The sequence below is a fragment of the Balaenoptera physalus genome, assembly GCF_965194825.1.
Source record: "Balaenoptera physalus genome assembly, chromosome: 11".
NCBI classification, from domain to species: domain Eukaryota; kingdom Metazoa; phylum Chordata; class Mammalia; order Artiodactyla; family Balaenopteridae; genus Balaenoptera; species Balaenoptera physalus.
The window spans coordinates 14538662-14559007 of record NC_138896.1 but is presented as its reverse complement, the minus strand read 5'-3'; the positions used below and the strand labels follow the sequence as shown (position 1 = coordinate 14559007).

Genomic DNA, 20346 nt, shown 5'->3' with positions numbered 1-20346 from the left:
GGAAGTTAAGACCATGGACGAAGGGTCAGCGAGATGTGATGATGCTGCCTTTGAAGATGGAAAAAGGAGCCATAAGCCAAGGAATGCAGGCAGCCTCTAGAAGCTAAAATAGGCAAAGAAATGGATCCTCTCCTAGAGCCACCAGAAAGAATGCAGTCCTGAGGACACCTTGATTTTAATCCAGTGAGATCCATATCAGACTTCCAATGAACAGAACTAATGATAATAAATTTGTGTTGCTTTAAGCCACAAGTTTGTGATAGTTGGTTACAAAAGCAATATAAAACTACTACACTAATAGTCCTTTACATAATAAAATGAGACAATGCCCCCAAAGCAGGAAATGTCCCTAAAACAAAAGCTTGCCTTTAAAGTTAAGGTGACACACCTAAGGTAATCAAAGAGAGGTATCTCAAGTAGCAGGCTCAGGATGTCTCATTAAGAAAAATAAATTTCTTTGGCGAACAAGAACAGGCTCAATATTTTAAAAGGAAAGCCCATCAGATACTGGCTGTCGCACAGATACAGGATGGAGAAGGACCACACGGGGAGACTCTTCCAGGTGGAACTTACGTCCAAGTTCTGGAGGCAGTACCAGCAAAACGTGTGCTTGCAGTTCTTACACATCATCTGAGCACAGCCTTCGTTGCGTTCAATATAAACCCGGCACACTGGGCATTGCTTAATGGGGGCTTCTGCCTCCGTCATGAAGAGGGTCCTAGAAACAAAATGAATGAGAAATTATAGGGGAGGGATGGAGGACGCTGCCTGATTTTTTAAAAAGCAAGGACCGCAAGGTGTGCACTAACCAGAGCTATGGGAAAAGTGGGCTGAATATAATTAATTAATTAGCTAAATATGCTCTTCTAGACTCAACTTTATGGTCATCAACTGAATTCCCAGGGCTCCTATTGGGTAGGGAGTGAACTCTTTTCTATCAGTGCTTGATTCCCCATCCCAGGGGAAGGGTGCGGGTAACAATAGGAGAGATGCCGCTTATTTGTTGTTCAGATAACTCAAAACAAAGAAGAACCTTAATTTATTTATCTTTGGCTTTGAGTGAATTACGTAATTGTATTTTCCACAGCTGATTGAATTCATTGTTTTGCCAAATTAGTCTTTCATTCTCTGAGCACACCCTGTCTGAATAAAAAGTACAAGAAGTCTGCCACACAGTGGAAAAAACAGCTCAGGATCGAACGGGGGGGTGGGGGACGGGGGGCGGCGGGGGGTAGAGATCATCTATCTAATGATCTGTGCAAATAAACAAACCGAGGGGATTGGAGGGAGTCAATCATCAATTCTTTCAAATAAATGCCCAATATCATTGAAAAGACCTGCTCCAAATAGATGAATAGGCCAGCAAGGCTCACAGGCTCAAGGGGCATAGAAAATCAGTAGAACACACTGAGGGGGAGGGAGGCCTGGGTGAGCCAGAGCGCTGGGTGGCATTTTAGCTACTGTTCATCAAAACCACCACCGAGCACATGGAAACGTCAGTTTCACAAAGTGTGCTCAAACCTATGACTGGATTTGGTGCTCATAATCACCCTACACAGCAGGGGGACGGCCACCATTTTCATTCCTCCTTTTTTTTTTTTTTTTTTCCAAATAGAGAAATAGACTCATAGAGGCTGAATGACTTGCATGAAGTCACAGATACCAAGTGACAATGTCAGAACTCAATCCATCTCTCCTCTAGGATCTTTACATTGTCCTGTGATTCCCCGGGGACCTTGCTGCGTGGCAGTGAAAATGTAGCAGGTACTGGCTAAGCGGGCACATGCCTGCCACGTGTGTTAGCTCTTTTTCTCCTCTTGATGTGTTTGGTCTGCAGTTCAAGCACAGCATCACAGCCAGGTAGCGTTTCTGCTCCTGGAGAATGGCCCTCCACACTCCGAGGGTGCTGGGTGACCAAGCCAACTGGACGGTAACACTGGTATTTCTGATCTTGCTGATGCAAAACAGCCACAGCCTCAAGCAAAGCAAGGGATCAAACACAAAGGTCTCTCACTCTGGGCCCTGCTGCTGCCATAAAAACCCTCCGTCCTAGAAGGGACAGAGTGCATTGCTTCTCATCATAACAAAACCTCAACCTCAGCACTGTTTTTTCAGAGCACAACGTACTGAAAGATAAGCTCTCTTTCTCTAGTACACACGAATTTTAGCAGCGTACTACACTGAACGGCTGTTGTTTCTACTTCTGTGTTCCTTTTGATATGATTGGCACACCTCACAAGCTGGCAGTTGAGTCAGGGAAGAAAATCATTTCTGCACCTCTTCGCAAGCAGGAAGAATGAGGTGTATCAATTGTAGGTGGTCACGGTACCTAAGCAAACGGCTGTGGACAAAAGTCATGACTTCCTATGGAGAACCAAGGGACCACATGCCTCCTACCTAAAAAGAAATCAAAACTCATATAGACTCTAACTTCAGCCGTATCTGGAAGATTCTCTGGCAGTAAATAACTAAAATCCCTTTAGACATGCTTATTTGGTTATTCTTTGTTAATAACTTACCAATTCTGAGACACTTCTCAGGAAAGCTCTGCAGGGAAATAACTTACCTTGAAATTTCATCACAATATAACTCCTTCTCCAAGCAACATATCTCTAAGAACACTAGTGAATAATCCCAAGACGAAGTTTCCTTTCTTACCCGTGCTCTGTTGGCAGGACGCTAGGCTGACTGTCTCTGCAGGAGACCTCTGCATGCCAAGCATCCTTGCAGCACGAGCAGAACTTCAGGTGGCAAGAAGGGCACTCCACGAGCACGGGCTGTCCTGGCTCACTTGATGCGATGGGGCATACTGTCTGACAGTCTGCGACAGGACACCACGTTCTGTAGGGGTCCAGGTGAACTTCTAAAGCGTAAAGAAAGAAAATGTGGTGGTCTATCTATCTTTCATTCAAGCTTGAGGCTTTGCTTTCTCTCCTACATTTATTCTCTTTTATAGGCCGACACTTATGGAAGCTTAGTACAACCAATGGCGATGATTTCTACTATTGGTCTTCACAGTGGATCCAGACCTACAAGGTCACCCAGCCCTGACACACTTCCCAAAGTACGTACTCATGGAATAGGCCACCACTGCTCTTATGAACAGATAAGGAGGCTTCTTACTAATCAAAATGCACAACTGTTTTGGACTATTTCTCACCTTTCAGCATTCGAAACAGGCAAAAAGCTCAAGTCCCTTCTACAATTATTTTGGATACCATCTTGGAGAAAAATTGGACATGAAGAACCAACCAAAACAAAAGAGAAAATGTCCACAAAAGATTTTGTCCTTTCAGGCACTGAGAAATAGGTAGTGAGGTTTCTTCTGTTGTTTAGAGAGAAATTAAAGAAGAAGAATCAAATAGTTTTAGGACCAAACAGTGTCTGGTGTGGCTTAGCCAAGAAGTCAGATTAGCTGTCAATTTGGATATTCTGTTGCCCTGCCAATGTGCTAGTGAGGGACGATTTGTAAAAGACCCACATGCTCTAAAAACAAAAGGTAGGGACCTTCACAGGCCATAAAATGATCATCATACACCACACTGGCTAGATCCACGTGGCATGCAGAAAAGAAGATATGGTTTGGGAGGTGTGCAACTGTCTTTCTATGCGAGTGTTTACAAATCTTGTTCAGTTTTCCATTTTCTAGTCAATAACAGACTCCATATTCTTGCCATATAACATAACCTTTAGTGGAAAATATCATGTGGAAAATGATGTTATTTAAGAGGTAGAGTAGCCCTTTTTTCTCTGAACCAACGTATTTTGCAAATTTTGAACTGATGAGATTCTAGTTCCAAATCTCTTGAGGCTTGCGATTCTTGGAAATTTCCATGCCGAAAGCAAAAAAAAAAAACCCAAAGAGTGGTGCAAAAACAAAATGAAAGTATTAAGTATGAGCTTAATTTTAAAGGTAATAATTTTACAAATTCAGTATCGGGGGGTAAAAAAGTCTGAAATCTTCCAGGAAACACTGTCTCCAATAATGTTTCATCTAGAAAATGCAACAATTGGACCTATGCTTATTATAGGTTTTCATTCAAAAAGAGCATCCTTAAACATATTTTCTTATCTAATAATTCTGGGGGGCAGGAATTAGAGAATGATGGGCCAAATATAATCAGAAAAGGGAAGCTTATGATTCACAGGTCCTCAGACTCCGAGAGGTGAACCCCTGTAAGATACCCAAAATTTTGGGACAGGATGATTAAAAAGTTAAGGGAACACTGACACACGTATGCTCCAAGATCTTGACCTTTGATTTCCACACCATTTATGTTTTCTCCAAACTCTTTAAACTGCTTTGCAAATACTAAGCCCAAAGAAATGAAGTCTGGCATGTAACTTAGCACTAAGGATTCCCACCTTAAATATCTACTTACCATTCTAAATCACAGGTCTTTTAAAAGTTTGATGATAAAGGAGGGAAAGGAAAGGAAAATTAAGAGATATTATAAAATTTATAGCATCCCTACTGATCACCTTAAAAAGATTCAAGTACACTAGATTCATGTGCACACTAAAATCACACTAATATCAGTCCTGGTGTTGAAAGTATGTGATGATCTATATTAGACCACAGATCTCCATCCACCTCAATCAGGGCTCTCTACATCTGAAAAGATGTCGACTTGGCAAAACATGGACTTTTACATATAGCACTTTCAAAACTAAACCTCTTTTATGAAGTGTCACTTATAAGGGCAATGATGAAGAATGTTTCTAACATTAAAATGAATAATAATTACCCCTTCTAGAATCCTACTTCCTCTCTATACCTAACATTCATTCACTTCCTATCTCATCTTAATCCTTGGGTGAGTGATCCACATTCTCTGATTCCCATTCTTATCCCCTCATATCCTCCTTAAGTCTTTAAAACAAAGATTTTACTCCCAACACATTAAATAAACTGCTCTCTGAAAGGTACAACTGACATCCCTCTAGTCACATCCAACAAATGTTTCTCAATCCATCTTTTATCTGATACTCTTCTTGTAACTCTATCTAAGGCACTGGCCTCTCTGTTTTCTTCCCACAATCTTCCTTTCCCCTTTATCATCAATACTGCTTCCTTTGCTCCAACGACGGATGGTATCTAAGACTTAGTCCTAGATTTTACTTATTTATAGAGCTCACGCCATGACTAAGCCTCAACTCTCATTTTAATTTGGACTATTCCAAATTTCTTCCTCAGGTCTGACCTCTTGTGATGATAAGACTGAAAATTAGACAAATGTCTATTATTCATTGTTCATTCAACAAATGATCAATTTCAACTACTTACTGGACACCCTGTGTATAGAGGCTTTGCTCCTGAGAAATCTCACAGTATGAAAAGGGAAAGAGATGTTTAAATACAATGTAAAAAGTAATAATAATACGCTATGTAATAACTGACAAAATATCTCACAAGATAACAAAAATAAAACTATTAACAAATATCTGTGAACAGATCTTAGGGGACGGAAGTAAGAAAGTTTTTAAAATATAGAAACATTCTTATATACAGAATGTTTTTTATGCTTTTTTGTCCAAGCATCCACAATTAAAGTTTCCCCTTTTAATCAGCTCTAAAATCAGAAGGTAAAACTAGTCCCTCCTAATCACAATACAAAGCAGGTGACACATGCTGAGATGAAACACAACAAGATTAAGTTAGAAAGAGCTAAAGCATCACAGAAACAGAGATTTAAAAAAAAAGAAATCCCTGGAATAGCAATTCTGTAGGCAGCCAGAGTTTACAAGGTGTAAAAGTGAAAGAAGAGTCTCCTTCCAGATATTAGAATAAAGATTCTGCACTTAAAGGAAACACTGAGCAAGGATACTGGCAGTCACCTCCAGAAGTGGGTTCTTGCCAGTTCACAAGAACCCACTGCATCTCTTTCCAACGCCATGTTCAGCGACATCACATTGGCTGCTGGAAATCAGCCACAGTGGAAGTATTTACACCACAGAAATTGGTAAGCACTATAAATCAAAGCCTTCCCCACCCCCCTAAAATCTGTTTACAATACATCACTGAAAGCAAGCCAAACTGAGAATGAACACATAAATATATAAAACCAACTCCAGCACAGACAAGTACGGAGCACCGTGTGGGAACGTGAAGGACAGAACTCACACAGCACAAAAAGAAGTCAAAACTGTAATAGAAGGGATGGTTCTTTCAACCAGATTTGCTGATCAACTTTTCCCACTTCCTGAACATCCTATGTACAGACAGGTATTTATCCCGAAAGTCACATTCACAAATGTCTACATCTCCTTCTAAAGAGTACTTAGTATTTGGTTATATATTCTAGTTTACTATTCATTAACTGCTTCTTGCATATCTGTCTGGGATCTTCAACTCCAGGGAGAGCTACCCTAGAGGACAGGCTTAGGTTCCACTTAGAAACACAACACGTCACAAGGAGGTGTTTCTGGGTCTCCCTAGCAGGCTTCCAAGCCCCCTCACTAGGCCAATCAGCACCATCAGATGGGATGCATTCAGTATATTCCCCTCCTTCCCAGCGGATCAAAAAATTTCCCTTTATAAATGCAGGGGTCTTGGGGAGAAAACGAAGACCAGATATCTACTAATTTAAACCAATGACTTCTCTCAAACAGGGCCCCCTTCTCCCATCAGCCTCCCTTTTAAATAATTTCAATAAAAAGAAAGCCCTGCTAGTTAGAATCACATGATTAAAGCCTGGAGAAATGTCTGTCCATACAGGAGGTACCCACAGTAGCAATACAATATCTTTTGTTTATGGAACATTTGTTTTGGGGCACAGATTTTTTTTTTTTTACACAGGTACTTGAGCTTGTCCTACAACTTTTAAATACTGCTCTGCTTATGTAAAAGATACTTGCCAAAAAAGGTGTGTTATTATTGCCTTCTTGATAAACCATTAAAGGCAGAGTAAATGACTATTCTGGTGGGTAGGAGGGTAGGGGATGGGGTGGGGGCAATCTAGCCAGATTCATTAAAGTCCTCTCAGTTTATATTTCTATGTTAAAGTAAGGAGAGAAGTAAGTTAGCAAGGAGTTAGGGAATGAGTATTCAAAGGAGTAGTGACTCAATTTCTCTTACTGGATGTACAGACGGGACTGCAGAGATTTCTCCCTCATAGTCAAATAGCCACACGCTGCAGAAATTCATGATGGACATTTCTGAATGAAAAGAAAAGGTACATTGGTGTCTCTGGGCCTGAAGACACGAAGAATACTTAATTTGTTTCTCTCTCTGCCTTCTCTATTTTTGATTCATGACAGAGACCACTCAGCTCAAATGCACACTTTCTACTCTTTCAACTGGGTGACTACAGTATTAATTTGGTTAGAATTGGGAAAGATAAGCCTTTGGGACTGTTACATTTGTAAGAACCAGATGATACCGAGCAAACATCACTTCTGTTTTTGAGGGTTTTTTATAGCTGTGCATTTTAAAAAATCACATTTAAGTCTATAAGTGAGAACCATGAATAAGCAGCCAACCTACACATGGTTTTTGGTCTGAAAGATTTCCAACTTTTATCCAAATAATGCAAAAGAAGGGATTTACACATGTAATAAGGCAGTCCAGTCTTACAAGGAGCTAAGTAAGCAGAGGGGAGAGTCACAGGAAATAATCTGGGGATAGTCATCAAGGGTCTGATCGCAGATTATGATGATAAGGCCTAAACGTGATGAGAAGCCATTGGAGGAGAAGGCCATTTTGATCAGGGGAGTGCTGTGATATGACTTCCACTTTCAGAAGATTATTCTGGCTACTGTAGGAAAAATATGTGGTAGCAGAACAAAGTGGCAGCACAGAGATCTAGTAAGACGCTATTGTAGTTATCTAATCCAAGATGATACATCTAATCCAAGATGATATATGTTAGAAGTGAAAGTACTAAAAATGCAGAGCATAGTTTGAAGGTGAAACTGTCAAGATTTCCTGGTAGAGATGCAGTTGGATGTAGTCATCCAGTTGACAACTACTGACCTAGACACGTACCTAGAACATAGCATTCATTGAATAAATGAGTGAAGCAACATAACAGAAGTGTAAGAAATAGTATCTGTGGATTAATTCCCTATGGTAATAAAAGATAACAAAAGCATCTATGGCAAGGTTCTATATTGTTCAGCCCTGCGTCTAGACATTTTTAGAGAACAGACACAACTCTTCAGAGAGATATTTGTATAGGGCATCTTGGAGTCTCTTGGAGAAGAGCTCCTCACAACAGAACAGGGATTTAGACATACAAGTCTGGCCAGGGTTACACTGAAAAGGGATCTGAATACAATATGGCATCTGTCCTTCACATTATCCTTCAGTCTGGCTCCCAGAAAAGCAGCTACAAGTAGAAGTCCAAAGAAGCTAAAAGAGTTGTCTTGCTTTTTTAAAATTATTAACATTCCAATGTGCCATTAAGAGCACCATTTTGCTTCATATACCTCAGGTAACAGAGTATACCACAAGCGGGGCCTAGAAGCCAGAGTGGTAAAGAGGTGAAAAAAGCTGAAGAGCCATCAGAAACTGGCAGCCTCGGCAGCTAACAGGACTTCCCAGAAGCCAAGCCAAAAAGGAACAGATTAATGGATACCAGGTGGTAGACAAATCGCTATCACATGAGCAAGAGCTGTCTTCTCCTCCACACCAATTATCTGAGAGGAGTTTGAAGCGCAGGAGAGCCCCTGGGGTGAATGGAGGACTTTCTAAAACACTTTTTACTACTATTACTGTGAATTCAATTCTACCTCCTGGCTTTGGGCTCAGGAAACACAGTTATTATGTAGATAAACAAAACGCACATTATCCAAAACATTTAAGGTTCAGTTTCTTCCTCCTTCCAATTTCTATTCCAAAGATGAAAAAAAAAAATGAACTGATGCATATTCAAATAATTTCTTCTCTATCAGCAGTGATGAAAGCTTTCTGCAGCTTTGAGATGGGGCAAAGCTCAGAAACCTAGAAAAAGAGAACAGTACCCTCAACACTTTAATATGGACATGATTGAGAAGTGATTAATTGTAACATACTTACATCAGAGATAGATGAAGTCACAGACTTGAACTGGAATCTACTTATGAAAATTAGAATTGATTACTGAAGTAAAGCCCCATGACTATTTGATCTTCAGATTCTGCTTCTTCATGTAAATTACATAAGGCAGGAAATGCTATTTAAAACTATTTTCTACTTCTATACTCTGACAATTATTAGGACATAGACACATTCCAAGAAAATAAAATTGTCATGAAACCTACAGACCACATCTGACCCCAATAACTGTTTTCAGCTTTAAAAAACTAAACTCCAGACCCTTGGTTTTCCCACCTGGAACTAGATATGTGAAGCTTACTTTTTATTTGGCTAGATATTTTCTCAGCTAACACAAGTTGTTTTTCTGCCATCTTCTACCATTGTGAGGCTATACCAAAAAAGACATTGAAGGCATGTTTATTATTGTGGGAAATGCCATGCACTCAAGCTAATTTAATTATCAGCTGAGTTAAATCAAACTGTTTTAACTTTTACGACCCACTGCATTTTTAATTATGCCAAAATTAATTTGCTTTCTACTATCTCAAAGAACAAAGGTCTTCTGCAGATAGTTAAAATGCAATTAAACTAAACTGATTGGAATTAACATCTGCTACAGTAAATATACCCAAACAGAGGTGGCCATCAGCAGAGGGGTTGCTCTCAAGATAGTTGATGAGAACCACAGCATTTCAAACTTGGAAACAACTTTTTTTTTTTAATTTTATTTATTTATTTACTTATTTATTTATGGCTGTGTTGGGTCTTCGTTTCTGTGCGAGGGCTTTCTCTAGTTGCGGTAAGCGGGGGGCCACTCTTCATCGCAGTGCGCGGGCCTCTCACCATCGCGGCCTCTCTTGTTGCGGAGCACAGGCTCCAGACACGCAGGCTCAGTAGTTGTGGCTCACGGGCCTAGTTGCTCCGCGGCATGTGGGATCTTCCCAGACCAGGGCTCGAACCCGTGTCCCCTGCATTGGCAGGCAGATTCTCAACCACTGCGCCACCAGGGAAGCCCGGAAACAACTTTTGAGGTTATCTCGTCTAACACTGTTATACTGAGACCAACAGAAGTTAGGAGTCTGCATAACACATGGTTAGTGAGTACGTGACGGGATCAGGCCTTCTTACTCCTAGAATACCATTATTTATGTAAAAACATAATCATGTTATTAAATAGATTTTAATCCCCCCATCACCATGGGAATCTTTTCCCTTTGAAGCAGCAACTTTGAATGCTCCATCTCAGCAAGTCACAATCTCCTTGGAGGTGTTCAGAGAAGGTGGATTGATGCTTTGAGTAAGAATATACTGTATGAAGGAAACTGATATGATAGGTGGGGTAAGGAATTTGCCTTGATTATCAAGTTTCTATACAACTCTCTAGAAGCTAGGACAATAAGGAAGGAAACACACTGAAGAAGATTTGAATTAAGATGAAATCAGAGTGATATTGTTGTGCACTCACTCCAAGACATGATCTGGATTCTGGAAGATTCTTTCTTAGTTTAGTTTAGAAAACTGGGGACAAGATTTGGGGGTGGTAGTGATGAATAACAACAAGAAGAATAACAATAATGGCAGTAATAATTTATTGAATGCACACTGTGACATACACAATATTAACTCATTTATTCTCTACAGCAGCTCTGGGACCATCATTCCATTACTATCCCCATTTTATAGATGAGGAAATGGACTTGCAGAGAGGAAGAGGAAAACACTTATGAACACTGTGCCTCTTATTCAGGTCCCTTTAGAAATCTCACCCAACCTGCTAATAAATGTCTTTTCTTGCAGACACTTCAGTTTTTCAGAGGAGAGCTGTAACATCTAGAGGGTGCTGTGTTAGGTTTAAAACTGATCAACAAAAAAGAACGGGATAGTAAAGTTGAAGAAGCGTGAAGCCAAGGAGAAAGTGTTACCATCTGAAAGCACAGAATAGCTTGGGAAGGAAACCCTAGACTTAGTCATACATTTATCACAAAACACCAGAAAATCAGGCTTAAAAAGAAAACACACACACACAGATGATAAGAATGAGCTTGTGATCAGAAACTATGAAAAGGAAGGTGACTAATGAGAGATGGGAGGTGTTAAAAAATAAAACTGAACTGATGATAAAGTCATTTAGTATCACCCAGTCTTAAAAAGTAAAAACACTAAAAGAAACCAAATAGCTACACAGGGAGCTCTGGTGAGATAAGACCTTAATAATTAGATAGAAATGATGGAGTGGGAGCATTTCACCAAGGGCAAATGCAAGAGCAAGATGAAATTTGAAGAGCCGTCTCATAAATGTTAAGGCTCAAAATGAAAGGAGGCTTTTGTAGGGACTTCCCTGGTGGCGCAGTGGTTAAGAATCTGCCTGCCAATGCAGGGGACATGGGTTTGATCCCTGGTCCGGGAAGATCCCACATGCCACGGAGCAACTAAGCCCGTGCGCCACAACTACGGAGCCCGCGCACCTAGAGCTCGTGCTCCACAACAAGAGAAGCCACTGCAGTGAGAAGCCCACGCACCACAATGAAGAGTAGCCCCCCTTGCCCGCGCACAGCAGCGAAGACCCAACACAGTCAAAAATAAATAAATAAATTAATTAATTAAAAAAAAAAAGAAAGGAGGCTTTTGTGAAAAATGCTGAGAACAAAAGAGCTTTCAAAGAAAAATGGAACCATAGCTTGAAGCCACATCTGGAATTGCACCTGGCACACACAGATACTCAGTACATAAATAAGTACATATTGAATACATGAGTGAATACAGTAGGATTAACGGATGATAACAGGAAAATAAATTCCTATTGTATTCACTTTTTTTATGAAGAAGAACAATAATGGCACTTAAACCATTTGTAAGAGTCTCTAACCACTTGGTAATTATACAAATATCCAAGAACAGACACATTCACCTACCAAGGAACTGAAGCAACTTGCAGTTACAGTAAGTAAAAAGGATCACGAAAATTAGAAAAAACTCTTAAGGACTAGAGATGCATAATCTTAACCCAGCTTTCCAAAAAACTAATTTGAAAAAGTAGGTTCTGGAAACAAGAGACAAACAAAATTCTAGCCTTAATAATCAGACATGTGCTTTGAGAACCAGAAGAAAGTAAAGCAATAATCACTAACACATGCCAAACTCAGTATTCCCTTTTCTTTGTTAATATTGGAAGACAGACACAGAAAACCCACAAACACAGCAGTAGCCAATGGAAAAATCGCAGATGGATGAAAAGTGGATTCACAGAATAACCAATCAATGCCAAGTGACACTTCTCTGCTTTGTGTAAACAGAATGGTGATTTGGGGCCATTTCTGTTGAAAAGATTTTCCCCACAAAGATGCAGATGAAAACAAAGACACAGAAGACAAGCTAATCATATATGTAACATAATGTAGAAGAAAACTAAAACACTGGATGACAAACTAAAAACTAAAAAAGAACTTGGTAGGCAATAAGAATTGGACAAAACTAATGATAATGTTTCTTACTAAGATATAGAGCTGCCACTAATCTGATTCTACATTTTTTCAGAGTAAAAACAATCTCTCCAATTCTATCTGAGTCCAGCCAATGAGTTTTAGTTTCCACCAGTTAGTCATTTAACCCATTCATAATATTAGTATTTAATACATCTCAAGATCCCCTCTTAAAGAGTTCCATATAAAATATTTTCATGACATAGACCTCAAAGTCACCTAGCTGGTAAGTGTTGAGTTAGAGGTGAATATGAAGTCTATTATGTAAAACGGAGGTATACAATTTAGATAAAGATTATCCCTATCAAGTAAACTGCATTTACTTAATTCTTACTTGGAATTAAGAATTATTCTTACTTGGAATGTTATTAAACTTATTCTTACTTGGAATGTCTATTTTCTAATAATAATTATTTATAATGGATGCTGAGGAAGAATTACATGAGTACAAATTGCCTTCCAAAATCACCTAAGATCAAAACGTCTCTGGGCCTCAGTTTCCTTTTTTATAAAATGAGGAAGTTGAACCAAATCGTCATCAGATTTAACAAACTTCCAAATTTAAAATATTCCCATACGGGACTACCCTGGTGGTGCAGTGGTTAAGAATCCGCCTGCCAATGCAGGGGACACGGGTTCGAGCCCTGGTCCAGGAAGATCCCACATGCCACAGGGCAACTAAGCCCATGTGCCACAACTACTGAGCCTGCACTCTAGAGCCCGCGAGCCACAGCGACTGAGCCCACGCGCCACAACTACTGATGCCTGTGCGCTCTAGGGCCCACGTGCCGTGCCTAGAGCCCGCGTGCTGCAACTACTGAAGCCTGCGCGCCTAGAGCCCGTGCTCTGCAACAAGAGAAGCCACCACAATGAGAAGCCTGCACACCACAACAAAGAGTAGCCTCCACTCGCCGCAACTAGAGAAAGCCCACGTGAAGCAACAAAGACCCAATGCAGCCAAAAAAAATTTTTTTAATAAAAAATAAATTAAAAAATACTTCCACCCTTTACAATAGTATAAATGTCTAATTAAATTACAGAGTTTTACAGTTTGGCAGTTCCTCAAAAACTAAACATAGAATTGCCGTATGACTCAGTAATTCCACTGCTAGCTACATACCCAAAAGAATTGAAAGCAGGGATTGTACCCCGATGTTCACTGTAGCATTATTCACAATAGCCAAAAGGTGGAAACAAGCCAAGTGTCCATCAACAGATGAATGGATAAACAAAATGTGGTATATGTACACAATGGAATATTATTTAGCCATAAAAAGAAGTTCTGATACATGCTACAACGTGGATGAACCTTCAAAACATTATACTAAGTGAAATAAGCCAGACACAAAAGGAAAATACTGTATGATTCCACTTATATGAAATGTCTAGACTGTGCAAATTCACAGAACAGAAAGTAGATTAGAGGTTATCAGGGACTGGGAGAAGAGGGGAATGGAAAATTATTGTTTAATTGTTACAGGGTTTCTGCTTGGGGTGATAAAAGTTTAGCAAGTGGATGGTGGTGATGGCTGCACAACATTGTGAATGTTCTTAATGCCACTGAATTGTACACCTAAGATGGTGAAGTGGTAAATTTTATGTTGTATTTATTTTACAATAAAAAATAAAAAATTATAGAATTCAAAAAATTTTATAGATGAGGAAGCTTGGACACACCTATGTGGTCCTAGGCAAGGCTCAATCTCTCCAATTTTCAGTTTCTTCATCTATAAAATATGAATAATAAAATCAGTTGTCAATTCATGGGATCTGTATGGGGCATCTGCCTAGAACTTGCGAGGAAAAAATAAATTCCATGTATGAGTAAAACTATTTGATCTATAATGCATCAGAGATATGGAAGACCACCTATAAAAAAGACTGACTCCAAAACCTGCTTAACTTGTAACCAGACTGAATATATCATCACATCTAATGAAGAAATAAGCCAGTCAGAAGTAGGGTTGAAAACAAGAACCTCGAAAAGTCCAAGTCACAAGGCAAAGTGTGGTAGCATCTATCCAAGCACTATCCGGGGGAGAGTAAGAGTCCTGGCCAATAATCTTCCATGTGCATCTTGCATATGACAAGGCTATTCCGACTGTAAAGATGGATATGGCACTTACCTGCATATTACTAAGCCAAAGAAGCCAATCTGAGAAGGCTACATACTGTTTGATTGCAATTATATAACATTCTGGAAAGGGCAAAATTATGAAGACAGTAAAAAGATCAGTGGTTGCCAGGGGTTAAGGGGGAGGAAGGGACAAACAGGCAGAGCACAGAGGATTTTCAGGGCAGTGAAACTACTCTGTATGATACTGTATTGGTAGATACATATCATCATAAATTTTTCCAAACTCACAGAATGTACAATACCAAAAAAAAAATGGATGTGGCCAATTAATTTCAAGTGTTCTAATCCCACTGACAACAAGACAATCATAACATCTATTTCAATATGAGGATATCTCCTAGAGAATGTTATGATTATCTCATCTTAGAAAAAAGGGAATAGAAGCAGAACATTGAATATACTTTATTAGCATTTTTATTACCAACAACTTAATATTTTGAACACTGAGACACAGGAAGTACTCAAGGAAGTGTTTTACATGTATTAATTCATTTAATCCTCATCTGAACCCCGTGGTATAGGGACTATTAATATCCACATTTTACAGGTGAAAAATTGAGGTACAGAAATTAAGGTCACACAGCTAGTAAGGGGTGGAGCCTGCATTCCCACACAGGCTCTTAGCCACTATTTTTAGAATATACTAAAAATTTATATTCATCAGTGAGAACCAACTCACAGAAAGTTTTAATTCCTGGTACTATTAGAATCTATCTAATTAATTGCAAAAGACATTTTATTTAACAAAATGTTTGTAAACAATGAGGAATAAGGCCTGCTACTGACAAGATGGGGCAATGGGTGGGTGGGGAGGAGGTCGATGGTCTGGAGGAGAGATGCATCTGGGGCAAGGGAACCCTATAAATGGGCTGAGCCCTGGTTACTGAGTGGGACTGGTGAGATTGACAGGTCTCACTATTTAAGAAGTCTGAAAATCCAGCCTAACTCCTTTGACTTTCTCCAGGTAAGATCCCTCAAATCATGGCACTGCTACCAGCCACACCCATCCACGGGGTTAATGCCTATGTTCCAGCAGTAATTTATTTTTATAATGGAGGATATAGGGATGATAAAGTGGGAAAATGGCAGGGCAGATGTTTGATACCCTTCATCAGCATCTGATGTTATGATGCTCAACCTAATCAGCCCATGTGGATGGATTAGGGAGGGCCAATATAAACTACCCATCATTAATTCCTCTAGTTAGCTCAGAATCTACACAGGACAGTGTAGATGGTGTATCAGGCTATGTCTTCATCCATTAAACCTAAAATTCATTTGACTCTTCTGGTTCTGATTCTATGTTCGACAACATCCTTTTTGCATCTTCCTATAGGGCAAAAATGTAATTCAAGTAATGTAGTCCAAGAATTTTAAAATAAATTCCATATATCAGTCTTATAAATTTAGTTAAATGATATACCCATGAGAGATGAATCTGCTTTTGGCTTGCTGAAAAAAAATAAGCCTATGAGACTGAACCAAACTTTGGTCAAAGGTAGTGAACGCCATCCTGTGATTCTCCTGCAAATATTCCTATTCTTACCCCCTTTATGCGCCACATGCTCTTCTTTCTTTTTTCATGTAAGAATTATCTGTCAGGGTAATTGCAAAAACTAAATGAGATAAATTGTTTACCAAATTTACTGGCACATTAAAAAAAAAGTTCATTTCTTCCCCTACCCTCTTACCTCTAGACTTTATTAATCCAGATTAAAAAGCTAGCAATCAGAAAACTGTACATTCATGCTAGATTAGAGTTTATTGTATATACTCAACGAGGCCTATGAGTTCCAGGGGAAACAATTTTCTTCTACTTCTCAGATATGGAAAAGTACACCAAAAAATAATTCCTACAGATAAAAAGGCAGTACAAATAGAAAAGCTATATAAATTACCCCAAGTCTAAAGTCAGAAAGAAAATTAGTCCAATACATTGGAAATAGCATTAGAATGATTACTCAGCCGTCACTATGATTGAACAAGAACAAACGGTGACTACTACAATAAGCAGTGAAAATGTTTGGGTGGATGAATGTTTTGAAGTGATCTTCAAGAGCAGGGAAATTGGTGGTAAAACCCATTTTGAGGGTCACTTTCTTTGTCGTACTGTTATTGTGAAACTACCCAACTTTTGCAGAACTTCTCTCACGTGAGCCCAATTAAAAATACAAAACAACCAACATAAGGAAAGTTCTGTTTCCTGCCAGTCTGCTTTTTTTTTTTCCTGGCTGTGGCTGAGAAAGTTGAAATTTTATGTTGCAATTACCGTTTGTCTTTTTCTGAGTACCCTGGTGGCTTTTCTGACAGCTCACAGCTGCCTTAATCTTCCACACAGGTTAGTGTAAAGAGGACACATGTAAAACCACATTCACCATCAGGATAAAAAGAAGAGTGTGTACATACCTCGTTCAGATTTTAACCGCTGATAAAGCTGAAACTGATCCACAGATACCAAACAGGCAATCTGAAACCAGAGACATTTAAAAGATGAGATTTCAGTCATCACAGAGCCCTGAGTTACCAGTCTTTTTATGATCCCTTTTTCTTGTTTGGCTTACTGTATCCTCTCTATACCAGCTATCCACAAACTTCTTTTTCCTTATACTGTTCATGCAGTAACAGAAGCAGCAATTCCCAAATCATCCCCAGTTCTCTGCCATGGCTAGGATTCGCTGCTCAAGGCATCAGTTACAGAACTCAGTGACCACCTCCTGTTCTTTTATCAGCATCTAACAAGACCAGACAACCAAATTTTTGGACTTCCCAAATTATCTGTGCACATATACAAATGATGCTCCTCTTCTAAGACATTTTTAAAAGATTATAGTTCTACTGGGCATCATTCTTTAAACAAAGCCTGAAGATTCAAGTGTAGGGAGTGGCTGGGGTGACTAACAACAAAAAAAGATTATAGTTCTAATCTAAGAACTAAGACTAAGCTAAGAAAAGCTAAGACTAAGATCAGGTAGATACTGTCTCAGGAATAATGAGAACTTCATTAATCACCTGGGAAAGAGTACTTTCTAAGCAACAGAAAAATCATTTCTTCTGACCAAAATCACCTCACGGGGCCTTTGGTGATCATTCATTGCCATCCATGCCCTGGTAGAAAAGAAATGCCTGACATATTTCTTGTGGCTAGACTCCCACTTCCATTTCAGATGCCACTAGGAAAAAACACTGATTCACATCTAACTAAATGACATTTCAAATTAATAATTTTTAAATTGCATTTCAAAGGCAGATGCAGGAAAAGCTAACTGCTCTTAAACTGGCATTCTAAAAATAATAATTCCACTGACGTCAACATATAAATATATTGACATTGCTTAAAAGACCTATAACTGAGAAAATCAAAGGACTTTAGATTAGGTTTTCAGACATTCAGCAAGTTGATAAAGGACACAGTCTTAGCCTTGGCAATTCCAGCTGTAAAACATGACATATTTTTGGCATAAAATATATCTAGATGAAAGTTCTTGCAACTAATGGAAGGAAGTCTGCTTTGAGAAAACCCTTAAAAATGAGGCATCTAAAATGGTATTTAACAAATATATTTTAAAAGGGAATGAAAACCTAATTCTCCTCCTCACAAAAAAATTCAACTTGTTTATTTTGCAAATGAATTAAACTAAGTTAGCTAAAATGCATGAAGAACCACAAAACGGGCAAGTTCAGTCTTCTATGTGCCAAGTAAAATCTCCTAAAACGTAAATTTAATTATAACATTTTTTCCAGTTGGGGGGAAAATGTTGCATTTTCATCTGGCACCTTAAATAAAAGCTCCTTAGCAATCACTGGAAAAAAAAATGATGGTTAATTTTACATGATGCGTATTTTACCATAATTTTTTTAAAAGTATGGTTAGGCTTTTCTCATACTGAAAGCCAGTTTTATTTCATCTGTTATAATACTATCTGGACATCTTTCCTGAAAGACAAAGTTATCTCAATAAAATGCAGAGTTGGAGACAGAAGGCACAGGCTCGTGAAGAGATCGGAGGCATTAAGAATCAGAGTATAATTCTTGACTTAGTCACTGATTCACTGCAGGTGGAGGACAAATAATCTAATATTACATTAACTTTTGGGCCAAAAGTACTTGGGGAATGATGTCACCTGGGCCCGAGAGACCTCAGTGATATTCTAGAAATCTATTTTTAACAACACGCCACCCCCCCCAAAAGAAGCTACTTGAGGTCTTTGATTCTATGGGACAGTCTTGTACTCTAACTGCCACCACCTAAAATAGTTTCTGGACTGATGAAGACCTTCTTCAAACCCCTGAAAGGCAACCCCTAAAAACTATGATTTTTTTCAATGACAAGCAATTTATATAACAGCTAAGTCCAACAGAGTTGATGGAAGACAAAGCAAACAGGAGATATTTTAGACACAGATGAAATTCTAATGAGAAAAATGACAGAAATGAATGCAGTAAAAAGTCAACAATGATAGTGATGAAAGTTAATTTTAAATTAGAAAGATAAATTTCATCTGAGGACACATTACTGCCAACAGGGAAGTCAGAGGTCTCTAACTTTTTTGTCTCTTACTCTACCTTGTATCTCCTATTTATTATTTTATAGCGCAAAGGTTTGTATGGAATTAGGTCTTAATATGGTATATCAATTTTTCTATTGAAATGTGTGTTCACAAAAAGTTAGTTCCATCACTTCTCACTCTGTTTGATCCTTTTGGAATAAAGTTAACACAAAACACACCAGTCTATTCTCCAGCCCCTACCTCCTGGACTTCTTTTCCATATACTCATTGAGAGTCTATTACGGGCAAAGCATTGGCTGGAAGCTTGGGATACAAAAGAGGAAGGAGATACCAAAGCTGCCTTCAAGAAACTTAAGTTTCTCAGGAGGGAATATGTACACATAAGTTTAGAAAAAGATCTATTCCTTGATCTTATCATTTTTTAGATTTCATACATTAGAGGTAATTTTCTGAAATATTTTTACATACTTTGACTTTAGATGAGAGAAAGCTGAACCCAGTTTAAAAAAAAAAAAAAAAAGCTGATCCAGAGTATTAAATTCCTGGTTCAGTTGCTATTTAGAGCTAAGTCACTATTGCTCAAGGTCTTTACAATTATAAAATTGAAATAAATGTGTTAGGATGATTACTGAAGGTTCAATCAGGCCACAGGTTAAGGGGCTACTGCTTAGAAAAAAGAAACAAATCAAAAGGACACTAAGATTGATTGCAAAACTGAAAATCCTAGAGAATAATAAAAGAGATTATATATAATGAGGTGTCTTATGTATTCAATTATCCTCTTGCCAACAAACAAATTCCAAATCATTCAAAACCACACCAAGACATTCCTTTTAAACCTTTTTATTTTGAAATAATTTTAGACTTATAAAAAGTTGCAAAAAATTGTATAAAGTTCCTAAATGCCATTCCCCCAACTTCTTCTAATGGGAACACCTTACATAAACATAGTTAATTATTAAAATAATAAAATTTACATTGATACAAAATAATTAATCTGTAGGCCATATTCAAACTTCACAAATTGTCCCACTAATGTCTTTTTTTTTTTTTTTTCAGTCCAAGATCCAATTCAGGATACCACCTTGCATTTAGTTGCCACGTCTCCTTAGCCTTCTCCAGTCTATGGAAGTTCCTCAGTCTGTTTTTGGCTCTTATGACCTTGACATGTTTGAAGAGTCCAGGCCACTTATTTTGTACAAT

General features: G+C 38.6%; 1 protein-coding gene across 2 annotated transcripts in view; it reads right to left on the bottom strand.

Annotated features, from left to right (window-relative positions):
* The window catches only part of RNF144B (ring finger protein 144B), a 163870-nt gene that overhangs the window by 5710 nt on the left and 137814 nt on the right, over window positions 1-20346 (bottom strand). For both annotated transcript variants that reach the window (XM_082415253.1, XM_082415252.1), the window contains exons 4-6: window positions 17042-17102; window positions 2659-2863; window positions 574-718 (exon numbers count right to left, since the gene is read on the bottom strand). In XM_082415253.1, the coding sequence (XP_082271379.1) occupies window positions 574-718; window positions 2659-2863; window positions 17042-17102 (411 nt within the window). The remainder of the gene's footprint in view (window positions 1-573; window positions 719-2658; window positions 2864-17041; window positions 17103-20346) is intronic.